General features: G+C 24.5%; 2 protein-coding genes across 3 annotated transcripts; one reads left to right on the top strand and one right to left on the bottom strand.

The window, feature by feature from the left end:
* Window positions 1–1119: 1119 nt before the first annotated feature.
* Window positions 1120–17546, bottom strand: LOC112690050 (sodium-dependent dopamine transporter). The gene is made up of 12 exons (XM_025563949.1): window positions 17403–17546; window positions 14870–15108; window positions 6258–6392; window positions 6020–6174; window positions 5460–5560; window positions 5256–5394; window positions 5048–5182; window positions 3610–3713; window positions 2760–2997; window positions 2137–2365; window positions 1336–1437; window positions 1120–1249 (listed from the first exon to the last, which is right to left on the bottom strand). The coding sequence occupies exons 2-12, from the start codon at window positions 15060–15062 to the stop codon at window positions 1218–1220; spliced, it is 1563 nt and encodes a 520-aa protein (XP_025419734.1). The 5' UTR covers window positions 15063–15108; window positions 17403–17546; the 3' UTR covers window positions 1120–1217.
* A 121-nt stretch (window positions 17547–17667) lies between these two features.
* LOC112690051 (small integral membrane protein 14) lies at window positions 17668–24824 on the top strand. 2 transcript variants are annotated; one of them, XM_025563951.1, is made up of 5 exons: window positions 17668–17764; window positions 21631–21731; window positions 23754–23802; window positions 24353–24528; window positions 24598–24824. In XM_025563951.1, exons 2-5 carry the CDS (start codon window positions 21663–21665, stop codon window positions 24628–24630), a joined length of 327 nt encoding a protein of 108 aa, XP_025419736.1. In that variant the 5' UTR covers window positions 17668–17764; window positions 21631–21662; the 3' UTR covers window positions 24631–24824. The 2 variants fall into 2 exon arrangements, with proteins under 2 accessions (XP_025419736.1, XP_025419735.1); XM_025563950.1 differs by lacking the exon at window positions 17668–17764 and adding an exon at window positions 21363–21530.
* The last annotated feature ends 1819 nt before the right edge of the window (window positions 24825–26643 follow it).

The following is a 26643-nucleotide window of genomic DNA, read 5'->3' as shown; positions in this document are numbered from 1 at the left end:
GCTAAATTACAATAATGACATAAAAAAAAACATATATAAACACCAGTACAAAATAAAACATAAAAACAAATGTATTTAAACATTAAAAAAAAAATATATGATTATTTCATATAGTAAATAATATAAAAATGTATAGTTAGTTGGATTACTTGAAGAATAATTTAGAAAAAAATAATTAACTATTCACCAATTTTTTTTTTTTTTTTCATTAACAATGATTATACGATCTTGCTTCAAACGTGATAGTTTATAGTTTAAACTAAAAAACTTAAAACGCGTTATAACCAGCTTTTACTGTAGTACTTATATGTTATTATTGATATATCTAAATGTATCTTTATTTAAACTTACAATACTATTGATTATTTAAAACTTGATCAAATACAAACCAATGACGAATTGTTATTCTACTCAATAGGTTGAGATAATTGTTATAATTTGTATAATCATTGTCAATAACCATATAGTACAAGTATCTTCAATAAATATCAACTTTGTAACGTGGTTTTAAAAACTTATAATAACAAACTAACAATGATTAACTCTTATCATATTTAATATAATGCAATAATGAATGTTTTACTAAATATAATATGTAATTATGTAAGTTATAATAGCTATAAGTAGTTATTTCATAAAATTATTTAATCATATTTTCGTAATGATTTTCGATAAATTTTCACACACAAACTTTTTAAAATTTTAACACTTATTAGTAGACTAAATAAAACTATGTTTTACAACTATTTTAATTAAAACAACTAATTTGTCTATTTTTACTACTGTTCTGGTGATTATCAATATTTAATTATTTACTCTTGGTTGAGAAAGTATTAGATTTCAAATGTTCAAATTTATTATGCGATGAATTTCTATAAAAATTTAAACATCTACAGATGCAATAGGACTGGTTAATCTCACTTGTGCTGGATCAGTGAGAACGTGTAGTCCATTAATAGAAATCGGATCGTCATCGTGTTCGTCTCGCCAAGGTGTTGTTAGGGTTTTTAACCTCTGAAATTGTTATTATTATTTTTATTATAATAATACAAATTACAAAGTTTTAAGAAAAATAAATTACTTCTAAACCCGTTCCAGAAGTATTAAGATATTGGTATAATGCTACCGCTGGAATCATTGCGACACTACTGCCAGCTATTATCCATCCAAGTACGTTTGCCCACGCTGGATACACATAACCTTCATATGTTAATGGTTCATATCCCAAAAGTCCATACACTATGATAAACTTAAATAAAATAAAATATTTGTAATGTAATATTATCTCTTTTTTTTTTAGCTTTCTTCGCGATGTATATTTTCTCCCTCACTTACCACTAAAAAACAACGGAGCAGCAAAACGCCAACAGAATCTCCAATAAATGCCAGGCATATGACCCATCATGTCTTTAATGTCATCGCAAAACCGATCAACACCTATTTATTTTAGTTTTAAAACGAGAATGTTAATTATTACTCGTTAAGTATTAAGTATTATTAACACGTTTAGTATAATTATTAGTTCACATAATATAAATCTAAAAATATAAACAAAATAAAGATTTCGAAGTAAATTTACAACTCAAAAAAATGCTAATCGGAACTTAAAGAACGTATTTAATAATCAGAATAAAGATTTAAAATATTATTTATTTATCTATGCATAAATACAAAATAAATTAAAATGTATATATACATATTGAGACATATCAATGTAGATGTGCATAAGATAAGGTTTTTGACTATTTAGGAATAATATAGTAGCCTTCAGAATGCTGAAAATCCTATAAAATATTATGATTGAACAATGGGTAAGTAGGTAAAGTACAGCCAATTCGCCTCTCAATATAGCATGTAATCTAATTGAAAAACTAGTCATCCGTATTTCTATACTTTCATTCTTTATTGTGTAACTAACAAAACTACCCAATATATGCCAATGGTGTTAACACAAACAATGAAGAGTTTTATCGATGTTCCGATTCATGTACATCCAAAAGACTACCTATAATTCCTACTTAGTTTCACATTATATTCATCATTTTTTTTTTTTATCAATTTTTTCCCAAAACACTTTTTTGTGCGAATTCGGGTTTGTCAAAAAATGTCGCTTAGTTCAATAGTATAAATACAAACCATAGATCCATGAAACAGCAATAGTTTCAAATAATACAGCAATAAGCATAGAATATCCAGCGGCGTAGCGATCAAGTAAGTTAAAAAAGTAAAATCCACCTTGAGCACACGATGCAAGACCAACCACAAAGTACAGTAGAAACAATAATGCTACAAATACTTCTCGATTACGTCTGATTAATGGAAATTCGTCACTCATCGCAGTAATGATGGCTTCCGATCCACCAAACTATAATAAATCACACATCAATAAAAACACGTACAATATATACGAATTACAATAATATATGCTAAATATTTCGTAATTCAAATTTTAGTATGCAATTTTAGTTGATAAATGTACTACAATAATATGTAAATAATAATATACATCTAATATATTAATATGTTATTACGAATATTATTATATGTATTCTATAAGAAATATAAATTACAAAAAAATAATTATAAGAATAGTATAAGAATTATTGGTACAATACCATGTTAAGCTTTCGAAAGCAATTTTTAACAAAATATAAAAAAATATACCTGTAAAATATGACATTGTAATTTATTGTAATATTATATTATTATATTATTGTAATATAATATTTATTGTAATATATTAAAATTGCTTATCGTACCGAACTGTCGAGGCCCAAATTGAGTAACATCATGAAGAATATCAAGGCCCAAAATACAGATCCTGGCATAGCTGCTATTGCAGCAGGATATACGATGAACACCAAACCCGGTCCTTCAGTGGCCACGTGTTGGATTTGGCGACCAGAAACATGAGACATATAACCCAATACGGTGAAAATAACGAAACCCGATAAAAAACTAGTAATCGAATTGCACATTATCGCCAAATATGCATCCCTAAACGGTTAGATATAAATAATTATAAATTATACACACGAATTAAATAAATGTAAAGACATATTATTAAATGTGCAATATTATAAATTAGGTAGTTAAACCTTTTGATGATTAACAAAGTAATATTATATTATAATCCTATGAATTCTAAAATAAATAATTTCTCTATGTCCATCTGATCATTTTTGTTTTTATTTAATATCAGCGTTGTAATTTTGGAGAAAAGAATCTTAAAGATGTTTTCTTCAAGCTAATATTACAATCGAGTAGAAATAAAATGTAGGCATTTTTATTTATAATTAATGTACTTTATTCTACTTAATTTAAAACAAAAAGTAAAATTTAAGACAATTTATTCAAATTACATGATAGGAAACTCTTATCTAATTGAAAACACAATTTTTCTTATTACCTAGTTTGGAATAGCTGAAATTCATTTTTTTTTTATCTTTTTTTTTGTCTTTTTACTTTCAGTTGTGTACAATAAGATTATTGTTTCCATTTACAACTATTTGAATTTTAATTATAAATTTTACTAAATACCGTAAATACCGATGGACAAAAAATATTTTCAAGTAGGTACTAATTCTTTATTTATAATATCATTATTACCTTAAAACGTTGTTATGGTATTTGTTATACGAAGCATATGCTAATAACACTCCGAATCCTGGACCAAGTGAAAAAAAAACTTGTGTTGCTGCATCTACCCAAACCTAACAACATCGATAGTATAGAATGGAACTTTATATTACAAAAAACATGCAAACATAAAATTGATTAATATGTGAATTATTATAATTTTGTTTACTTTGTAACACTAAATTATTGATGAATGTACATCTATAATTATAAAAATATTGATTGTGCAAAAGAAAAAATAAATTATTTTATAAACAAAATACAAAATGGGCAAGCAAGTAGTTCTAAGGTATAATAAAAAATTATATAATATAACTTAAATTTCGTATAACTTGCAATTATAAAAAAAAAATTAGTTTAGTTATTCAAAATCAAATAAATTCTAAAATAATTCAGTACCTACATAAATATGAAATCAACTAATCAATTATTTTTTAAAGAAAACTAAATTGTGAGTATTATTTAAAACATTATAACGATCTAAAAAAAAAAAAAGAATAAAATATTCTATATCACCATTATATATTATACTATAAATTACATATCCAAATTACATTTTTTAACTTAACTTAAAAATAAACATTGTATTTTTTTATTTCAGTTTTTAAATTAGCTCAACTGTCAAAAATATAAAATATTTGAGTGTTAACTCTGCTTATACACACAACACATATAGGATTATCCATAAGTGGTATATATCTATAGGTGAATAGTAATGTGTGTAAGCATTAATATTTTAGTATCAAATTTATTCTGAAGGCGGTTGTTCACGATATAACTCAGGAAGTTAGAAAGTATTAGCTATATATTTCGAATTTTTGAGATGATAGTATATCTGTATACGCATATACTTAGGCTACTTATAGTGGTCAATATGAAATTCAACAGGAAAATGAAATCTCATTTCGACACGACAATCCCATTTCCACGATGGTTGTTCATAATGGACACTGCTTTATCCGACGCAATGTTAGTGGAATACATAAACAGCTGTATAATATTAACAATAAAAATATGCGGTGAATATAATACTTAATATTTGGAGGGTGGGTTAGGTGGTAAACTTGTTTTTTACGTTTGTCTGTAAACTGGTGGAGAAAAGAGGTTATTAAATTAGCAATAGTTTTGAAAAACTTTTTTGTATTAATATTAAAAAAAATACTATTTTATATTTTATACATACTTGATGTATAAGTGATAAGTTATTGTTCAATAAACACAACATTTTTTATTAGATAGGTACTCTGAATTTAAACGTATTACATAGAAAGTTTCATTTTTTATTTTGATTTATTAAAATATTTATCACCTGTATAATTTTAATTTTTTTTTTAAGTATTTTTTAAAGTTTTATATAATATGTATTGTAAGTATAACATATTTTATATTATAAATTAAATAATCTTACCTCGGGTTTAGCGATCATTGAAAAATTTGGATATAAATAATAACGCACTCCTTGTGCTGAACCAGGTAAAGTAATTCCTCTTATGAGTAAGAAAATTAAGACTACGTATGGAAATAATGCAGTAAACCATACAACCTAAGGTAAAAATATTTTTAAGAATTATTTAATAATAATTGTATATTATGTAAATTATAAATGAAATTCCAACTTTTCCTGATGTAGATATTCCTTTCCACAAACTGAAGTAGCATATTAGATAAACCAAAAATAAACACCCTGCCATATCCCACTTAATATAACCCAAATCATGAATACCTTCGCTATGATTTAATTCAAGTACTTTACGTCTGAAAAAAATAGAAGTAATTTTTTAATATTTGTTTTATATATTAAATAAGACTAAACAACTTACAGCCAGTATTCCGAAGAAGCAGACGCTAAACGAGAATCATTTGCTAATAATGTAACATTATCTACAGAGTTTAAGCTTGAATCATTTGACCATATCGTTAGCTGCATAATTTAAAAATTAAGATATTAATCGAAACAAATTTAAAAAATGAAAAATTAACTAAAAATGTTTTGACTAAAGTATAAGTAACACTAAAGCAATAAAAGAAAAAGAGAATTAAAACAACTATTATTACAAAATTGGTTTTTAAATATACTTTTTAATTAATTATTAAAAGTCTACTAAAAGTCAGAGAAAGGATAAAGCCATTTATTTATATACCTATAATATACTTTTATGGTTTATTGTATTTATATACTTAGATCAATTTATAGTTAAAATTTAATAAATAGTAATTTCGTGCACTTATAAAATTTTAAAAGAATAATAATAATAATTATTATAAATTAATAAATTATTATATTATTAATTTCTTGATAAAAGTATATTATTTTACCTTAGTCTTAATTACTAAATTTTATGTATAAATGTAAAAGATTAAATATTAAAATTAAATTTACTGGTTGGCAAAAAATTGTATTCCAGTCGTTATCGCAGGTTGTCCAAGGTAAAATGTCCGTAAATGAAGCCAAAAAAAATCGCAACGCCCAAGCAATAATGACATTGTAATAAAAATCCACGTAAAACGCGATTAAAACAACAGAATATCCAATGCCTAAATAAAATCAAAGTATTAAAAGTAATCAAAGTATAAATCAGTCTTAAAGTTCAATAAACCATAAAAAAATCATTGCTTACCTTTGAACAATGGAACTAGCCTACCCCAGCATGTTATTGCTCCAGTTTGATAAAATTGCCCAAGGGCTAATTCCATGTAGAACAAAGGAATTCCTCCAACCAACAACATGGTACAATATGGTATTAAAAATGCCCCTAAAATGTAACAAAAATACTATACACAATATAAAGTAAAATAATATTAAAACGTTTTCGTTGAATTAATTTTTATCAAACTAACAGATATTTCAGGTACACAATATTATTAAATACACACATATGTATTGAAAATATTATATAGTTACATAGATATCAGCATTATGATTTTCGAAGAATTAATCAACAATTAAAATAATATTGTTTTAAAAGAATTCTATTTTCCGAAACTGCAGGTTAAGTTTTCTTTATTGTTTTTCACTCATAATTGAGTAGTAATAATCAAGTAAAGCTTATGATTACTATGTTTATTAACAAATAAGAATTTCAACTTATATTGTATATTTTTTGTCAAATTAGTTAAGAATGATAGTTACCACTTTATACACAACTATTATCTACAATTATTTTTTTTTCTAATTTTATGTGCGATTGAACAATCTGTAAAAATAAGTTTTACAATAAGTTCAACTGTTGTAAAATAAACATAAAATATAAAATAATATATAATAGTAAATAGATTAAATTATAATTTTAAAAACTAAGGAATTGGAGAAAAAGCCATCAATTGATGGAAATATATAATTAATTATCATTTAAATTAATACATAAATAAATAAACAAATACTTCATATGTAGAAATAAATATATAAATAAATGCTTAGCCTGGAGTATTATTATATTTGTAAAATACATATATTATATATTAAATTTGTACTTTATTTCTATGTACAAACTATTTATTTACTTATTTATATATTAATTTACGAATAGTAACCATTTCCTAATTTTAACCCTTAATTAAATTTTTTATTATTTTAAAATTTAAATGTTTGAATTCCTGTACTGATATTGGTATTTACAATAAGAAATCCTTAAAATGCTTCACTTTTTTGTTTCAAGCAATTTATAAATATTGTATAATAATTTTATTTATATTGTATTTGTGTTTATTTTATTTTAAATTAGAATAATATTCAATTTATAGCTATAATAATTTATAGCATAATAAGTGTATAATATTAGTATATAACTATAATAAGTATGTATAATTTTTATTTTTCTAAAAAAAAGTTACCCAAGACGAATTTTTTTTTAAAAATTTAGATTAATTAATTTAATTAAAACAGTAAACTATTATAAACTGTTATATCATTTTATGAAAAAAATGCTAATATTATAACGTTAACAGAAATCATATGATATCAGTAGGGAACGGATTTATATGTAATAAAAATACAGAAATATTTACATATATATGTAAGTATAATTTATAAAATATGTGTTAAAAACATCCAAATATGTGGGGAAAAAAAGTGATTATTATTATTAAATTATCAAAATGATTTGTTGTATTGAATTATTACAATATCTTTTAAATTATCATATATTAAATGTCACCTATTAGGTATCAAAATATTTTCAAAACGGCTAAATTATCGTTTCATATCAACCGACGTATTAAAAGCATATTTCAAGTGCGTACTATCAGAAGGCGATAATTCCAAATTTTTAGAAGGGTGTCTGCCACTCATTATGTCATTGATTGTTTTAAAATGAATATTGTCTGGAATTTTTTTCTGTAACAGCATGAATTTTCTTTTTTACATCTATTGGTCCGCTTACGAGTTTTAATCGCTGATTCAACAATTTGCATACTATCATTTGGGGACATATTTTTTATTAATATTTTTGTTAAATTATTTTTAATTAAAATTAAATTATTTTCAATGTTTTATTTAGCATAATATTTTGAGCTTTTTCAACAGCGATAGAAGTTTCTGGATCTAATTTTGAAATAATTTCTTGTATTTTCGTACGAAGAAGACGTATGAATGATGAAATGATAAAAATATGTTTAAAAATATTTAAAAATTAGTGAAATATGTAAAAATATGTAATTATACCAAAATATGTAAAAATAAAAGTATCATCATTTTAATAGGAATGATTTAAATCATAAACATTTCTTATCAAATCTTAAATATCTCGTTTTAATAAAAATATGCATTTACATATAAATCCGTTCCCTCGATATCACTATTCGTATAAATAATGCAATCAGTGAATATTTTAGAAAGTTACCCTATTAGAATTAGCACCATAGACAGAAATAAAAATATATTTACATTAATAATATTTAATAATTATTATTAATTTAATATTTAATTTTTGTCTTTTTTATATAGTAAGTATGAATTCAATGCATGAATCCATATTGTTCTCTTTGATTCCATTCTATATGACAAAGTGGTTTGAAGTTTAATATAATTAGTTACATCATACATTATTATAAAAGATATCTTGAGTGTAAAACGAGTTATAGAAATAAAGGAGAATTTCAAATAATTAATAGTAAATCAGTAACACAACGGAAGACGTCAAAGAGTAAGTGAATATTGCATTATAATTATGGACTATATTGACATTATAATATCATCATCCGGTTTAGTAGTATAATTTATCGAATCAATTATATCACCTTAAATCTAATTTATTATATTGTATACAGGCATGGAATTTAATTATTATAACTTTTATTTTAAACAAAATAGTATATTAATGCAGAAAAAATATGAAACATTTTACAGGTACCAATCAAAAACTTAAGCTATTACATTTTTGATTAAACGTTTCTTGCAATAAAATTAATCATCACAATTTTATTATTTCACACTTATAAATAAAAAAATAATAATAATGATATTAAAAGTTAACACTATACGATTGAAATAGTTTACTGCATTCCTAATGTAAATAGTTATACTTAAAAAATTATTTTGAACTAATCCAAAAAAAATAAAAGCAATTATTTTCTCGGATTAATTCAATCATGATTTGATAAAATAAAATGTTACGTTAAATTTGTTTGTATTTCTAACCAGATTTGTGCAAATTAATTTTTTAAGACTATTACTCTTAAAGCAGCATTATCTGCCGACTTCCGGAATTTCATCTATATAATAAATGAATTTCAAGTAAGAGGTTTATCGTATCAAGAGTTGATCGGGTAAAACGTCAATGGAATCACTAAAAGGTAAAATACGAACAATAATTGCCCGATGGATTATTTTTCATTTCAGGCCCAGAAAAAAAATCAAATAGAGGATTTTATTCATGTATCATAATATTGTAGAATATAATTTAGACGATTCGTAGTAGGTCTTGCACGAATATAATTCCAATAATTTACGATTTAAAGTATAATACATTACTTTTATGTAATACTTTCTTAAAATACTTTTAATATTACTTAACTTTCAATAAGTCTTACACAGATGATATTTGACTACTATCTTTGTAAACCCAGCGACTCCCTTGTTCTAATCAAATACTAAAACAATATGAATATCAAATGTTGTCAATATAATTTCTTTTAAAATACCATAATAGGTATACTATACTTAAATAATGTGTAAAATATGCTTGGTATATTAATTAAAAATTGTATTATCAAAATGTTACTATTAAGTTTAAATTTATTAGTATGAATTATAATTTACTTAGAGTTCCATGCTCAATATGATTATTATTTTTAATATAATTGCAACATTGTAGAATGCGTAAAATTAAATAGTTATTTTCATAAAATCGAAAATCGAGGTATTTATTAAAATTTCTTAGACAATAATACTACAATTTTTAATAATCACTAAATACTTTAATCTAATTTCTAGTCAAGTTAATATATTACACAAACCAATTAAAGTTTAAATTCAAAAATCATAAAACTCTTATGCTATATATTGATATTATTAGGGTTTTATTTTTTATTCGAGTATATTTTTTATATATTTTATATTATAATAATTCATACTTATTAAGGCTCTCGGATGTGTGTTAAAAACCTTTTTTTAAATACAATAATTTTTTATATGTATATTTGTTATAAATTAATATAAATATTTTATTTATTCAATACTTAAATAATATAAGAAACACAAAAAAATTCTTAGATTTAAGAAATCATCGATAATCTCAAATAAATAAATGTTTAAAAAGTTTTAATTATTTTATAGGAAAATCTAAACTCAGGATATCCGTAGAATTCGATGTTTAATATAGTACCTACTAAATTTAATCTATAGACCAATGATTTAAGTTTACACCTTTTGATTTTCGATATGCCTAAAGGTATATGTATGCATATATAGTCTGTACGCTTTATCAATAATGAACCATTTCCGTATGTTCGAACATTATTTCCGGCCGCTAACAAAATTTTCTCATTTCCCGTAGGAAACCCCTTTGATCAGGTTCGATGAGTGCGAACTACTGATCTATACGAATTACAATCTAGAAGAGTTTTACATATACGCTTCTCGTATCCTTCATACACAAATTCTTCATATTTATTTATTTAAATTTTTAAACGGGCCAAACTCAATTAGATACGTAATAGTATGTTAAATAATTTTATAGTTTTTTTTTAAAAAAATGTGACAAATCAGTTATGCGTGCACACATATATTGACAATCATATTCGGTGAGAAATCAAAATATCGATAACTATATTAAGTTCCAAAGTGTCTCACCGCTTGTTATGAAATCCCGCGCACGCTATTTAACTCTTCGTGATTCTAGTGCAAGCAAAATGCATTTGCTGTGGACCAAAAGTACATTATGGATATGTCATGTACCACTGTTCATAAATCATTTTTGTCACATAAAATATTACTCAATCTATTGTTTTAAAATTCTCCGGTGTGCCCAGCACCTTACTCACTTCGGGTTATTAGTTATTTTTGAGGGGAAAAATGAAAATGATACAACATCTAATTAGCATGTATTCGTCTGAAAAGTAAAAATGTGCTGTGTAACACTATCGTTCGGCGACCCTTTGAAAAGTGAAAAAACCAGTATATGCTTCTAGTCAAATTACGTACACACATGTATATGATATATTTATATATATATATATATATATATATATATATATATATATATATATACATAGTAAGAGACTGTAAATCGATCATTATTTAGACAAAAAGATTGTATATTGAATAAATTGAAAACAGACGTGTGGTAGTCGACTATAATATAAACCAAAGAGGCGACAACTATTATGTTCTGAGTAGACTAAAATATCTCAAATATACAATACAAACCTGTAAATAAATCATATTATTATAATATACGTTACGAAAATTATTATCTCTTACACACATGAATGATTAAAATATGAGATTGGTTAGTAAAACCAACAATAATTTAACAATATTGAATAAACAACATAATAGATAATGAAAACATAAGGTGCAATAATGACGAATGAATTTGGTTAGTAAACATTGATTATTAATAAAAAAAATGTACGTTCACAATTAAATAAAATATGACAAAATAACAATTTATATTTTATACAACAGTGATGCATTCGATTACTTTTTATTTGATACAAAAAAAAAACTTAACACTATATGAGTATAACAGTGAAAAAGTTTGTAATTAGGTTTTACTAATTATTGAAATAATTTTATTGTATTAAAAAAATGAATTGATGTCAGTAAAATGCTATACAAATACAATGTATCTTCTACATTGTTATAGGCACCTGGTGAATCATAAATGTATTTTGTGTTTATAGTTTATACAATATCAGTATTTAAATTGTTGTTTTCCGAGTCCAAGAAAACCTACTAAATCTAATACTCATTAACCAATACATTGTTTACAGTTTCAATAATAATTATGATAGAGTGATTCTTTGCGAAAGAGGATAAATTAGAAAATAATGTATCCTAGTTGGTGGGTTGAGGTGTACAAACAAATAAGTCATAAATCATATATTTATCTCAAAAACAACGTATAACTTTCCTAATTTTTAATCATGTCATACCTGCAATATATATATATATATATATATATATAACTAATATAAGTTAAAATTTCTTGCTTATAATTATTTAACTTTAGAATAGATATTTATTTTTTAATATTAAATCATTAATTTAATTTTTATAAAATAAAATAAGTACACGATACAGTAGTTTCACCATAATATCCTGTTAGAAATATCTCTGTAAATATTAATTTATTTTTATTTAAGTACAGTTTAATAAAAAGAAGTCATATTATAAAAGTATAACTAAATTCATATTTCCATCCTTTAACTGTCTAGAAATAAACTTTTGAAATGTTTATTTAATAAAATTACAAAATAGTTATTATTTGGTACAAGTTGTTGTGAAAATCTCATAGTATCGAAATTGAAAATTAATTAATTAGTTTCATAATCATAGGTAGGTAATGCAAGTTTTAAAAAAGGGGTAAGCGTATCCGGTAGATTTATTGATTAATTAGGTAGGTATTAAATTAGTATAAATGAGATAACTTTTTCAACAACAATAACATTAAAGTCGTCATTTATCACTAAAATAGTAGTGTAGTATCTAAACGTAGTGTAGCTGTATAAATATATGGTATAAGATAAGATTATCTAATATATTCAAATTAGAAATTTATTTCAATAGGTAGACAATATAACCTGAAAAACCAAAAAAACCTGATATAGTTTTCTTAAAAAATTATATTTGCTGCAATTATTCAAATTCTAAATATTCAATTTTCAATTGCGATATTTTTAAATGTTTATTACTTTTATTAAGGGTTTGTAATTTTATAGAAATGAAAATTTCAAATGATTTTTCCCAGGCAAATGAGGGATCAAAATATAAGCGTGGCAATAAGTGATATGAACTCATATTCAATTAAACTTTAAGACAGTAAAAAAATAAAAAATAAATTTAATATCAACATAATTCAATCGAAAAATCCCTGAGAACCATTCTATATAATGACATTTTCACCTTCATATTGACTCAAAAAAATAAAAAACGATTTTATTTAACAATTTTCAATAATTTCATATTTTTTTTAGGAATTATAAAAGGCACGTTAAAATCCATTTTAACTTTATAAAACCTCTTTTTATAAAAATGTGTTCGTCAATGAAATACGCGCTGAAAAAGGCGATCGAGCAAGAAAATTGTCAACAGTTCCGGAGCACTTACCCTTCTGATATTCATTCTTTTTTTTTTTTAATACATCTTAAACGGTTAGGTTTTTTCGATCCTTATTTTATACTTAACCGTAATAAGAACCTCAGAAAGAAATTCACAATAAAACCTCTCTTTTCACCCGGTTCACAAAAAAAGTATCTACCCAATTTTTATTCTATTTTAAAAAGAAAAATGTCTTTTATTATTTTTATTGATTAATTAAGTATTGGTCTAAGAGAGTTTTACTGAGAGTTTTACTTTTTATAACTATTATCAATGACATTTGATTTTATTTGCATTAGAATTTTAAAATGTATTAATATATACTAAAATAAAAAAAAAAATTGATAAAAATTAGAATTTAAATTTAATAGAATCAATTTTGAAATAAGATACAAGTTTAACTTTAACTTTGCTGTTATATAACCACTGCAACACACATCGTTAAATGAATTTTTTAATTTAAAATTAAAAACTATTCAAATATTTATATAAATAAAAACAAATTTAATCATTTGATATTATTTTTCTGTAAATATGTAATATATAGTACAGCTATCTTAAAAAAGATATTATATTATCTTTAGAAATACTTAAATTTTAATCATTACCTAATCAAATTATTTTGATTTGAATACAATAATATACCAGAAATAATAATTGCACATACTTTATTTTTATTACATTAATGTTAAAATTTATCTTAATATTATATTGATTATATTATTTTTGTAAGATTAAAATTAAAAACTATGTAAGACTAATGTGAAATTTACTAGTCATATTATTTCATTAACGTTGATTTAATGTTTTATTGACATATAAGGTGTGATATCTCACAATTTAACCAATGTCCATTACATTTATTTAAAATCACAATACATGGGTATATTATAAGTAAAATTGTATTTTTACTTGTCCAGTGTTAATATACTGAGTTATCACTCAACTTTTGTCAGTAAAATAATGATGCAGTGGAGTAAGCAAACAAAACAGAAGGAAACTTGAGGGGGCATATATTTGAATGATCGACTAATGATGAGAATAAGTTTAACTCTCACCCCTACTACCATTTGTTTTTTGTTTTAATTTTGCCTATTTAAGAGACCTAATCCTGATAAGTCAATAAAAATATACACGAGTACGCTCAGTATATAAATACAGATATTAATAATTATTATAGATAGAAATAATATTTCTATCATTATAATTAATGAAGATTCTTTATATTATATAGAATCTTTAAACAGAATGTTAGTAAATTTTATCATTACTAAAACTATTGATCTTCGCATATACTAAACCTATTTTACGAAATTAATATATGTTATAACCTAGTCCCTTGATCAATAACCATTGAAAATTAAAACCTAAAATCGTGTCAATGTTCAATCACGATTATGTACACAGTTTAAATCATATTAAGATTAAGGATTCACGTATGTTAAAACGGCCTAACGTAGATAAACTCACCACCACCATTTTTATAGCACAAGTAAGGAAACCGCCATACATTAGCCAAGTCCACGGCAAATCCTATGACCGACATCAGAAAATCCGTTTTGTTTGACCATTGTTCTCTGCCAGGTCGCCGACGCCGCTCCATCATAACCTCCACCGGTGGCGTATCGCTTCCGCCACCACCGTCCTCATCTTCCATGGCCATCGCGACCGCCCCCCCAACAGCAACGTTGAACTATCCACCCGCTCTCCTGAAACACACAAGTGTACACGAGTTTTAATATTTATTAATATTTTATTGACTCGTTTTTAACACACTTTTATCATGTAAAACTGTGACTTCTCTAAATATGGTATAAAGTAATACGTTATAACGGATTATTTTTCTTTCATTATTGTTATTTATTTTAATCGTTTTGTTTTCAACAATGAGATGAATGTAAAATACGTGGGGGGAGGCATAGTTTAAACCACGGCCCTGCAGTGTGATTAAACTGTCGTAGACACATTTTAGTAGGTACTGGTACTGGATGTGGTGCACATCGATTTTAATTAACCGGCAATTATCAAACAACAATGCCCACGAATAAAGTAGGAAAACATAAAGCCTTTTATGCGTAAACACGTTAGTTCATTTGTTAATTCATTAAATATAGTATAGTACTCATCTAATACACAATACACATGTGGGATGAAAACATCTAACTAAATCTGTTATTGAGAGGTAAAGCAACCTTATATCACCACGAACAAAAATATAATGCACAGATCAGATATGAAATGTTGTAGAAACTCATAGAAATGTAAGTACATATAGATATTAGGTAAACATAGTTATATTTGAACCAATGAATGACTGAATGAATGATACTAAAATAACTGTTTCTTCTGAAATGTTGTATGTATGAAATATGTAAACATAAGTATGATATTTTATATACATGGCAATCGTGTAAATAAATATGGCTAGCTGTAAAGAAAATGTTCAATGCTTATATATATATTCAAAATCCTTTTTAAAAATGATTTTTACTTCAGTAAATCCAAAATCCGTGTTACCGTTTTAGAGCTATTGGATCGAAAGCGACTACTATACTCTTTTGTCAACAAATTTCTTATATTATGTATTAATAACTTAATACAAATGTCACGTTTAAAAATTTAATATTACAATACTTTCAAATGATTTTCTCTATAATTCCTAATGAATAAAAAACAGTTAATACATAAGCTATAACCTTACTTTAAAATTAAATCATTTTGATTAATATATTACTTAAAAATGGGTTTGTAATGTATACCTACTTATAAATTATTAGATTTGTGGTTTAATGTACATAAATTCATTGAATAAATTTACAAAAATATGGGACACATTTTTTAATTGATTCTTGAGTTATGTTATTATAATTGTGAAATGTTTAAAACTACAATAATATATATACGACGAAACCACAATATTTAACAAAAATATTATATCCCAGTCTCAAGAACACTCTTCAGAATTTTTATAAAATATTGTCTAACAAAAAGGTTAAAATTACTAAATTACTTACAAATTTCGTATTTTAAAACGCATTAGTTCATACTTAATTGTTTTAATAGTGGAATTATTTTAAACAAAAAACTATTTGGAATTACTGAATATATTAACACAATTATTAGTAAATAATATTTTAGTTTGTTAATAGATGTCCATTTTTTTTTTTTCAATCAAATACTATAATAGTTCTACGTATGTAGCATAATGTAATACTTTTACAATAGAATCAATGGCTATATAACACAGTAATTTTCTTTTAAAGACATTGAAAATTTTTTTGAACTATTAATGCAACAAACGTATATTATTTTTGTTTCTTCAATAATTTAATATACACTAAACATTTTTATCGGGCTGTAACAATGTCGATAATATTAACAAAATTATTATTTTTTAGTTAATTAAGATCGAAACATAAACAAATAAAAATTCAAAATAACTACTACAAAAAAAATATCAAATTGATTTAATTAAGATTATTTTATTAATTTTTAAACGCATGTTCAATTTAAAATCGACACGATTAAAATATATTAGTTCAAAAATTAAAACTGGTAACACAACATTTTAACATTTTAAGTTATATCGTCCATATCCAGATTATTATAATATTTTTGTCGCAAATGAATGAAAATCTACTGAATCTATGAGACTAATTACTTTTTTAAAACTCATTCTGTATCGGTTACTTTTAATTCAAACAATATTTTTTCTTTTTTTTTTTTTTTTTTGATTAATTCAAAACGAATCCATCAAGAATATACGTTTGAATGTCTTAAATGTCCTGTTTAGCCGAGGAAAATACAAATCAATCACCACTTCATATTTTCCCAATAAAAATGTATCGGGTATCAACACGACGAATAAAATATGAATTTTTGCTATCAGATACAAAAAAAGAAAATAAAATAAAATATTAAGTTCGAACATGTGGCAATAAAGTAGTTCAACTACATAGGTACTCGTGATTAAGTATAGGTAAACGTAAACGTGAGTACATACCTTGTGCCTTTCGGCTCGTTGGATACCCGTCCCCGATGCATCAGCACACCCACGTAAATCGGACGCCGTAAGCGTGTGAAGATTAAATAAGGCGCGCGATCTGACGATATTGTGTTGTCGGTGGTTTGGTGCGTTTTCAAGTCACTCCGACCAATCAAAACTGCGCAAATCATCTTCGGCGCTTGCGTACTATTTCGGCAATAATTTAGGGCCACAAGCTGTTTTTTTACATTTTCAAACGAAATTACACGTATACAAAACACTGTACAGATTAAACATAGCATTGAATTCCTTCAGTTTCCAGATATTTCCCGACACATTCAAGCCCGTCAAGTTCTAAAAACGAACATTTCAACTTTAAGGTAATTTTCTATTTTATCATCTACTAAATAAAAACATATAAACTTATTATACACATCATTAGAGCAATAATAATTATTTTAAATACATTTGAATATTAATTAATTAATTAATAATATTGTTAAATTCCAAAACCTCAATTGTACTATCTGTGTAGTCGATACCTTAAAATATATAACGTTAAAACTTAATTATTTGTTAGCGTACCTAACTCTAAAAAGGTTTACATAGGTCATATTTACTTTATTTAAGTCTGTCATTAATGCTAAACAAAAAAATTATAATAATATTTCAATGATTTTTATTATTTTTTTTTTTTTTGTAAATTTAAACAATTATACAATAATCATCAAAATTGATTTTGATATTTATTTTTGTAATTAAATCATTAAGCACCTAAACAAAAGCTCACAGAATATGTTGAATGCAAGTATATAGATATATAGACAGCTCAATTAAGTTTTACAATCTAAAATGTATAAACGATACACAATCAAACAACGACACAAATTATTTTAATATTTTAATATATTTTATTTAAATAATTTAACTATAATAATTCATTGCATTATACGAGTACTTAATACTTAGTAACCATTGTTTACCTTTCATTTTAGTTAAATTCCTAAATATCCAAGTTGTCTCATAAATTCTTACAATAATTTTGTATTTCATTCTTCATGTCATTAATCCTTTTGACTAAACATCTTCGTGATTTAATTTCGTAAACAAACCATCTAACATAATTTCAAACATTTCATCTAATAAATTGACTTCAATAATAAAAAAAACCATTTTATGTATTTGAATGCATATTTTGAAACTATACTCGTAATTTAATATAATGTGAATATATACCTAAAAATAGGTTTAGGTAATATTAATGTCTTTAATGTTTTCATATACCTTAATATGATGCCCAATGATGCCGACGTATTGTCATTTTACTACTTATACTTTTTTAGTAGTTTAAAATTATTAAATTTATTCTAATTAATTAATTAATTTCTAAGCGGAAATAAACATTGTAAGTATATTTATATAAATTATATATTTATTCGAAATATTAATAAACAAGTAAAATTATGTATTAAAACAAGGTTAGATTTTAGTTCTCATATTTAGATTTCATCTAACTTGGATCAAGTTGGCTAAGTATAAAATATAATTTAAAGAACCATGTTTAGAAATAACGGCGTTTAAGTTTAATACGCACACATTAATAAGTAAGAACTATTTTAATACAGTGATTTACGTATATTATTATTAATAAATGTATAATTAATGATGATTTATTTTTGTGTAACAAGTGTTGATAGTGCTTTTGTTGCATTGTTAAAATATTTTCATGTTCTACGTTAAAATGCATAACTTTTATGTACGTTAATAAAAACTACGTAATTTATCTGTTCCTCTTGGAACGTACAGGCTAAAATTAAAGAAAAATAACATAGTATATGCGTTTACAACTAATTGTGACATTGAGTTATGTTATTCAGTTAGATTTGTAAGAAAGCTGATCAGTTTCATACAGTACAAGATAATATATTAGGTACATCTGAAAGACAGTTAATCAATATAATCATCAAAAATTTTTAAATTCTTAACAAACATAATAGTATTTATAAAATCGTGTTCATTTTTAAATCCACAAAGCTGAATAATTTAAATTATAAGCACCCATTACGAGAACGTATATGTATGTATGAATAGGTACACCTGTGTTGCTCTGTCCGACATAAACAGTCGTTTGCAATATGTTAAATCATTTAGGCTATAGATTATAATAACTATAAGGGAAATTAAAATCGTACACCATAGAAAAAAATTTAAATTTTGGTCTCATAATACTCCTACTTTTTCGATGTTGCTTTATTTTACAATTTGTTTCGCTTATAGTAATATAATTCATGTGTACAGAGATATTTACATCTTTGAATAAATAATAAAAATTACACTTTTTATTCAATGTTTGATAGATATTGTTCTCATTAAATCAACAAAATTCTAAAACCATATAAGACCGCGATTACTCTTTTTTACTTAGACATACTTAAACGTAGAAAATTACGTGCACCGCGGGCAGAGAAAAAAATCTTAATACTAAATAATATTTCAACTATTAAATAACACTTATAGTGATCTAAATAATGGTCTGTTGGAATATCAAGGCCATAAGAAGTTCAATATTATAGCGCTTAAATATGTATTTTAATTTTATTTGTTTGGTTGTAGTTGAAAACAGCGTTTTTGTTCTTTGTTTGCACGTTATGTGGACAACGTAATATATTAAAAGCGTTTCAGTTTTCGAATTGTTCACGCTAAATGCCAAGACAGCAAGTATCGTAGATACTAGATAGTACTCGAGAGTAATAGTAGAGTGAATTTATAAATAAGTATCTCTTTGTTTTTATAATATGATGGTGGTCATTACGTTTACAGCATATGAAAATGATGTTTATCGATGGAAATAACATTATTAACATCAGAAAAATAGCTTTAAACATGCTATTTGTAGTTTTAAATTTTTAATAAAAAAAATAATATAATAAATGAACAATAAACGATTTATATTATTATTAATCTCGAGCAGGGCCGACGTGCGGATAAGGCGACTCAGGCGGTCGCTTATGGCACCATTTTCAGAGGGGGCACCTAAATTGCTTTTTACAATTTTGCACATACGTCAGCAATAATTTTTTTTTTTTTAAATGTAAAATACCCATAACTTTGTTTTGAAATATTGATAATAAATAATGGTTATATCGTTTAGCCGTATATTAAAATAATATAAGTATATTTTAAGTATATGGTCCATCATATAAGTTGCTATAATTTTCAAATATTTGTTATCATTCCATCGGGATCGCGTCGAGTCGTCGTGACTCGTGACCAAAAAATTTAACGATACTAAATTATGTTCAAGTTGAGCAGGGTTCTTGTATGAAAAATACGCTAATTGACATTTTTGCCTCGAGCGTCATTTAGCCTTACGCCGGCCCTGATCTCGAGAATACGCGATGAATCTCGGACCAATTTTCATTCCAATTCTTAAGTAACATAATATTATCTTGGTCACCTATATTTGATTTTCTTTTGAATAAATTTGCTTTTGTTGCGTAAATTTAAAAACAACGAGTACGCCGTATGTTCTGGCTCGCACAAACAGCAGTCTAAATACCTATATGTTGTACTCTGTTACGACGGGTCCCCCGAAAGTAGTAAACATTTATGACAAAATAGTACAAAGAACTGTAATCGGAAGATTTTCACGGCTTTCAGTTGGTAGCCTACCCGTTGCCCAATATATATAAATAAATATTTATATTTATATTAAACGGAAATAAATTCCATTATCTGCGTGAATAGGAAGTAGACTGCAAGTGAACGGTGTACACGTACTCAATTTTTTGTTCACGAACATATCGTTGCTTCTACCAATGTTTTATCAGCTGGCATACATGGTTCGTGAAACAACCGCTAGGATGATGATAAAAGTAATTTTATGAACGTTATCACTGTGTGTACTGAGTACAACAGCTTTCAACAATTTCACTCCTTCCTGCAGAATAACAATAATAATATTATTATTATTATTATTTGTTATTATTAACATAAGTTGTGTTTATGTTGGATGTTTCCAAGTCAGATCTAGTCTTGAACTCTTGACACCACGACAGTTCGTTTTGTTATCAATTATTGTACACTTACAGTAATAGTACTCTGCATTTTTTGATCATTTTATCCATTGCAATTATTGAATAACAGGTAACGTTTTCAAAGTGCAGAACATATGCATACTTTTTCACTGACCTGTAAATTAAAACTTAACAGTTTAGGGTTGCTAATATTTTTTATGTTTTTACAGATTATATAATTTTTCTGACCGGTTATTTTATCATGAGCGAAAACGATCCATGTGAATGCTATTGGAATCATGAGTTATCCATGCAGCGTCTACTGTCACTGGTAAGAAAAAATAAAATATTATACCGAGTCCAATTTTATCTATTTTACTAATAACTACAGATAAATAGCACAGTTTGATATAATAGGTGCAATTGAATGGTTTCTTATTGCAATTGAGAATTTTTTTTAATAAATAGATTTACTTCATACACAAAAATCTTTTTTCACTTGCAGTATGTTAAAAAAACAAAATCTCTTGTTTATAATTATTATCTTTATCGTGAATAGAAAACATTTTATTAGTAGCTACCAATATTGGTCAATATTTTAAGAATCTCAATTTAACATTCTTTAAATCAATAAAATTATGTTTTATTTGTTCCTAATCAGCTTATAGCCATACAATATAGTCTTTTTTTATCCATAAACAATGTTTGATGTAATTTAGTCTACTATATTAAGTATAATGATCAACCAAACTCAGTAAATTTTCATAATTATTTATTGTGTGACCTATTACAGACTATTTTTTTATATGTTAAAATTATCCAAACATTACAGTGATTTTTTTAATTTATAATAATAGGAATACCCACAGTGAAATAATTCATTATTCAACCATACAGTGTACAAGTCGGTGACACACTTTATGTTTTATTTATCTTGAATATCAAACATTGAGTAAAAATGAAATTTTTTAGTTTTTATTTTGTTTTGGTATACTATGCACAGTGTCTGTTTTAATACCTTCATATTATCTATGTTCATTTTTCAAACTGTACCAAATACTTTTAATGAATAAATAAAACCTTAGTATGTTATCAACATATAAGTAAATTAAGTAAAATCTATTTAAAAAAATTCAATATTTGATGATATTTTACTATTTATTATTTAAAAATTATAATAAAGTATAAGTAGCATATTCTTAGTGTTAACTATTAATCACAAGTTTAAACTGACTAATAAAAACTAAATTACTACTTTGATTATAATAATTAGTATGAAATAAAATGTAATAATATCAGTTTATGATTAAAAAATAAAAACGAGATTTTTCAAAATATTTAATGTAGGTATTTACTAAGTCAGGGTTGAATTAACATACATTTATTTCATGATTTTAATATTTTGAAGTAAATATATTATTGAGTATCAGTAGAAACTAATAACAATTTTAGTTTAATATTATTAGAAAAGAAAGAGTATGATATGAGTACTAAAATAAATTGATAAAATTGGTCATTTGATTATTGAAATCAGCTTTCTGTTATGTATTTTCCTATTAAAATTGGCTATATATCAAATTAATTTGATTGAACATGTAAAACTATTTTATTAAAATAAAGTCTTATCTAAATAATTATTGTAGTTCTGTGACATAACCATTGTTAAAAATTATTTTAATTACATTTTTATTGAGTGATTGTTACTAAAATAATAATAGTTTTCAGACTAAATATTATTTTCAAAAATGTTAAAAGATGCAATCTATATAAAAAAATATTGAATAATTATACATGACATTTAAATGTTAGTACTTAATCTTTAATCTAGCGTTGATCGGGAACACGATATAACTTGATTATATTAAAAAATTAAATAATTATACTTACACCCTATCTAAAATAAAATTTAATTAATTTTAATAATTTTAATAATTTTTACTTTACTTCTCCTATCCCTTTTATTTTATAAAAAATATTTTATTAATTAATTGTTACATAAAATTAAAGAATTTTAATTACATTTAAAATGGATCATATTTAAAACTTCTAAAGCTTATTTTATGAAAAATGTGAATTAAATTATGTTTCAAAAACCAATTTTTTTAATGGTAAAAGTTTCATCTCTTTTATTATTTTTAATTTTAATTCTTAAGAGCAAAGTACTATTGGTAAATTTAAAATATTAGTAATCAATAATGATAAATTTTGTAATAGACAAATTAATTATAAAATTAATGAATATCAATGTTAATAAAAATTACATTTATAACTCTTAAATAAAGTTTTAATATATATATTACTATTATAAATTTGGTAATTATCAATGAATAAGTTATATAACTATGTGTTGTAGCTACGTCAGTCACAGTCAGCATGCACCGATATTGATTGCTTGGAACCAGGTAAATTTAACGATTAAGGTCTGTAGGGTTCTATTAATATTTAAATAACTTTCTATACATTTATATTATTATAAAATACATTTTTTTATATCTGATTAGCACTATTTTTATTAAATTCATTTTTAAGTTATTAAAAAATACTTTATATTTATTAGTTACCTTAAAGAATTGAATTATATTAGAAATTATTTATAACATTAATATTTAGCATATTTGTTCCAGGAAATTATGAGAATATTAATTTAAACAATTTAAGTTGCTTTACCAATTTTAATTTTGATCTGCATTATTATAAGAATGTTGTATAATAAACAATATCAAACCATTTTTAAAAGTTTTAATATATTACCCATTATCAAATTAGTTTACAAGTTCATCAGCTAAAAGTAGTTTATAGCAAATAAGTTAATCAATTTAGTTTTTTAAATAATATTTATATGAAAAAGAGACCAATTACAATTTTTATATTTTTCATTATTTAATTATGATTTATTATGAAATTGTTTAATAAATGTTGACCCAATTTTAAAGTATAATTATATTTTTATAGTGCCAAGATTGGATGGACCATTAGCTTCAAATGGTGAAGAAACTAACTTTATTTTATTAACTGGTATTTGGGTTGTTGTTGCTTTGGCTTTGTATTTTATGCGTCCTAATCCGGCGCGTACACATGATGAAGCTGTAAAAAATCTACCAGGTGGTTCTGGTAATAGTGGATCAGATGTGAGGATTAAATTTAAATTAATTTTAACTTTATTTAGTGTATAAATCAAATCATGTTTTTATTTTCAGGACCCACCTCCTCCGTCAATGGGAGCTCAGTGATGACCAGATTTTAAGTTTTTAACAATACATTCTACAAGTATTTTGAGCTTGCTCAATCTCAAATTCCCTTCCATTATTCCACAGATAATCATTATAACCAAATAGATTTAAGAACATTACATTTAAATTGCAGTTTCTCACTTGACTGACTAAAGCCACTGCACTAATGGGAAAGATTTATTCATTTTTATTTTTTCTTTAAAATCATACATAACTTATCTATAAATAATAATAGATCATAATTTAATTAAATAAGCACTCAAGATGGGAATAATTATAATAATATCATTTTTTGTTTCTTCATTATTGATTGATAATGAAAAATGCAGTGGTGATGGTAACTTATGTTAGTTGAGTGGAAAATACTATTATACATAAATAATAATATTCTCTACAAATTATATGCAATAATGAGGAAAAAATTTGTACAGAAATGTATTTAGTATTTGAGTGTGAATTTATTGATTTATTGTAGTTGTTTGAATATTTTTTTCTTTCAATTTAGACCTCATTTTATTGTTATTTTGTTAAATTGATATTTTAATATATTTAAACAAACCATTGAAGCATAAAAATGTTAATATTTTATCGGAACGAATTATAATTTTCCAAATTTATTCATTATTGATTGTTTTTCTATGCTAAGCTTATTTTTCCTTGTATGAGAATTTTTTTTTAAAGCCAAGTGCACAGTGAAATAGTAAAATTGATTAGAGCTGTTTGGAGTAAATTATAACATGTGTAAAGTAATTGATGCATTCATACTTATCAGTCAACATCAAAACATGATCAGTCTATTTCTAATCTTACTTTGAGTAAAAAATGAAAAACAAAAGTCACTGGTTTATTTTTATAAATAGTATTCAGTATTGATTAGCTTCTTGACTAGTGCGGACTTATGTGTAATTAAATTATCGAGTCGTTTATCATTTTATTTTTCACATAATAAACTAGTAATTATCAAAACTGTAGTTATTTTCAATCATTGTTAGGTAAGATTTAACACTCAAGTAGCCTATATTTCAAATAAATTTATACTTTATAGAAATGTAATTATACAATTTTTAGAGAAAATTTTTCTATCTAAAAAAAGACATATAATTAAAAATTAAGACTACATACAACAGATACATCATTCAATAAAAATTACAAAATGTACATTTTTTTAATGTACCAAAAGATTTAACTCTGGTTACACTACATTTTCTACATAAAATAAAACTCCAATCATGATCGACAATATGTACATAATAAAACCAGCACAATTCTATAATGTTACTTTAGCCATATTCTAGACAGTATTTTCTTAATCAAACAGTACCTAAAATTAATATGTATTTCAAGAATTATTAATAATACGTTTGATTTTAAGAATTGGGTAGTTTTCAACTAGAATGTTTAAAAATGAATACCAGTGAATATACACAGTGGCACAGAATACTAAACTTTAAGGTTGACTGCGACGAAAACCATTATCCACAATTATCATCAAAGGTTGGCAGAACTATAGAGTAAAAACTGATAACTAGGACAAAGTAGGTAGGTACAATAGCAATTGTTAAGAACAAATACGTTTTATGTTTAACACAAAACTAGTATTATTTTTTTTACAAAAAAATGCATATTTTACTTTTAGGAAAAATATCTCGAGATTTTCAGTAGAATAAAGATAACTGTATTGGATTTACTATTATGTGTACATTTTTTGGTTAGTGAGCACAATTTCAATCTTAAGGAATAATAATCAGAACTAAAATTAATATAGTCTTGGAGATTTGAAATGTTCAATAAATGCTTTTATCTTTTAATCTTTTTCCTATGCTTATATACAGCGCGTTTCTAAAATAGTTTAAGAAACTAATATACGCGTACTCTTTGGAGCGAACTAGTGAAGATTCTTTTGAAAATGTTTATCTATTTACAAAACCTGGGTTTTATCTCTAGAACATATATATATATATATATATATCTCAAAGAGCCATAGCTACCTCTACTCTGTATAATATCTTTTCC

Source organism: Sipha flava, unplaced genomic scaffold, assembly GCF_003268045.1.
Source record: "Sipha flava isolate LNK unplaced genomic scaffold, YSA_version1 48_pilon_pilon, whole genome shotgun sequence".
In the NCBI taxonomy this organism is placed as follows: domain Eukaryota; kingdom Metazoa; phylum Arthropoda; class Insecta; order Hemiptera; family Aphididae; genus Sipha; species Sipha flava.
Note: the sequence above shows the minus strand (reverse complement) of the source record. Positions and strands in the feature narration are given on the sequence as shown.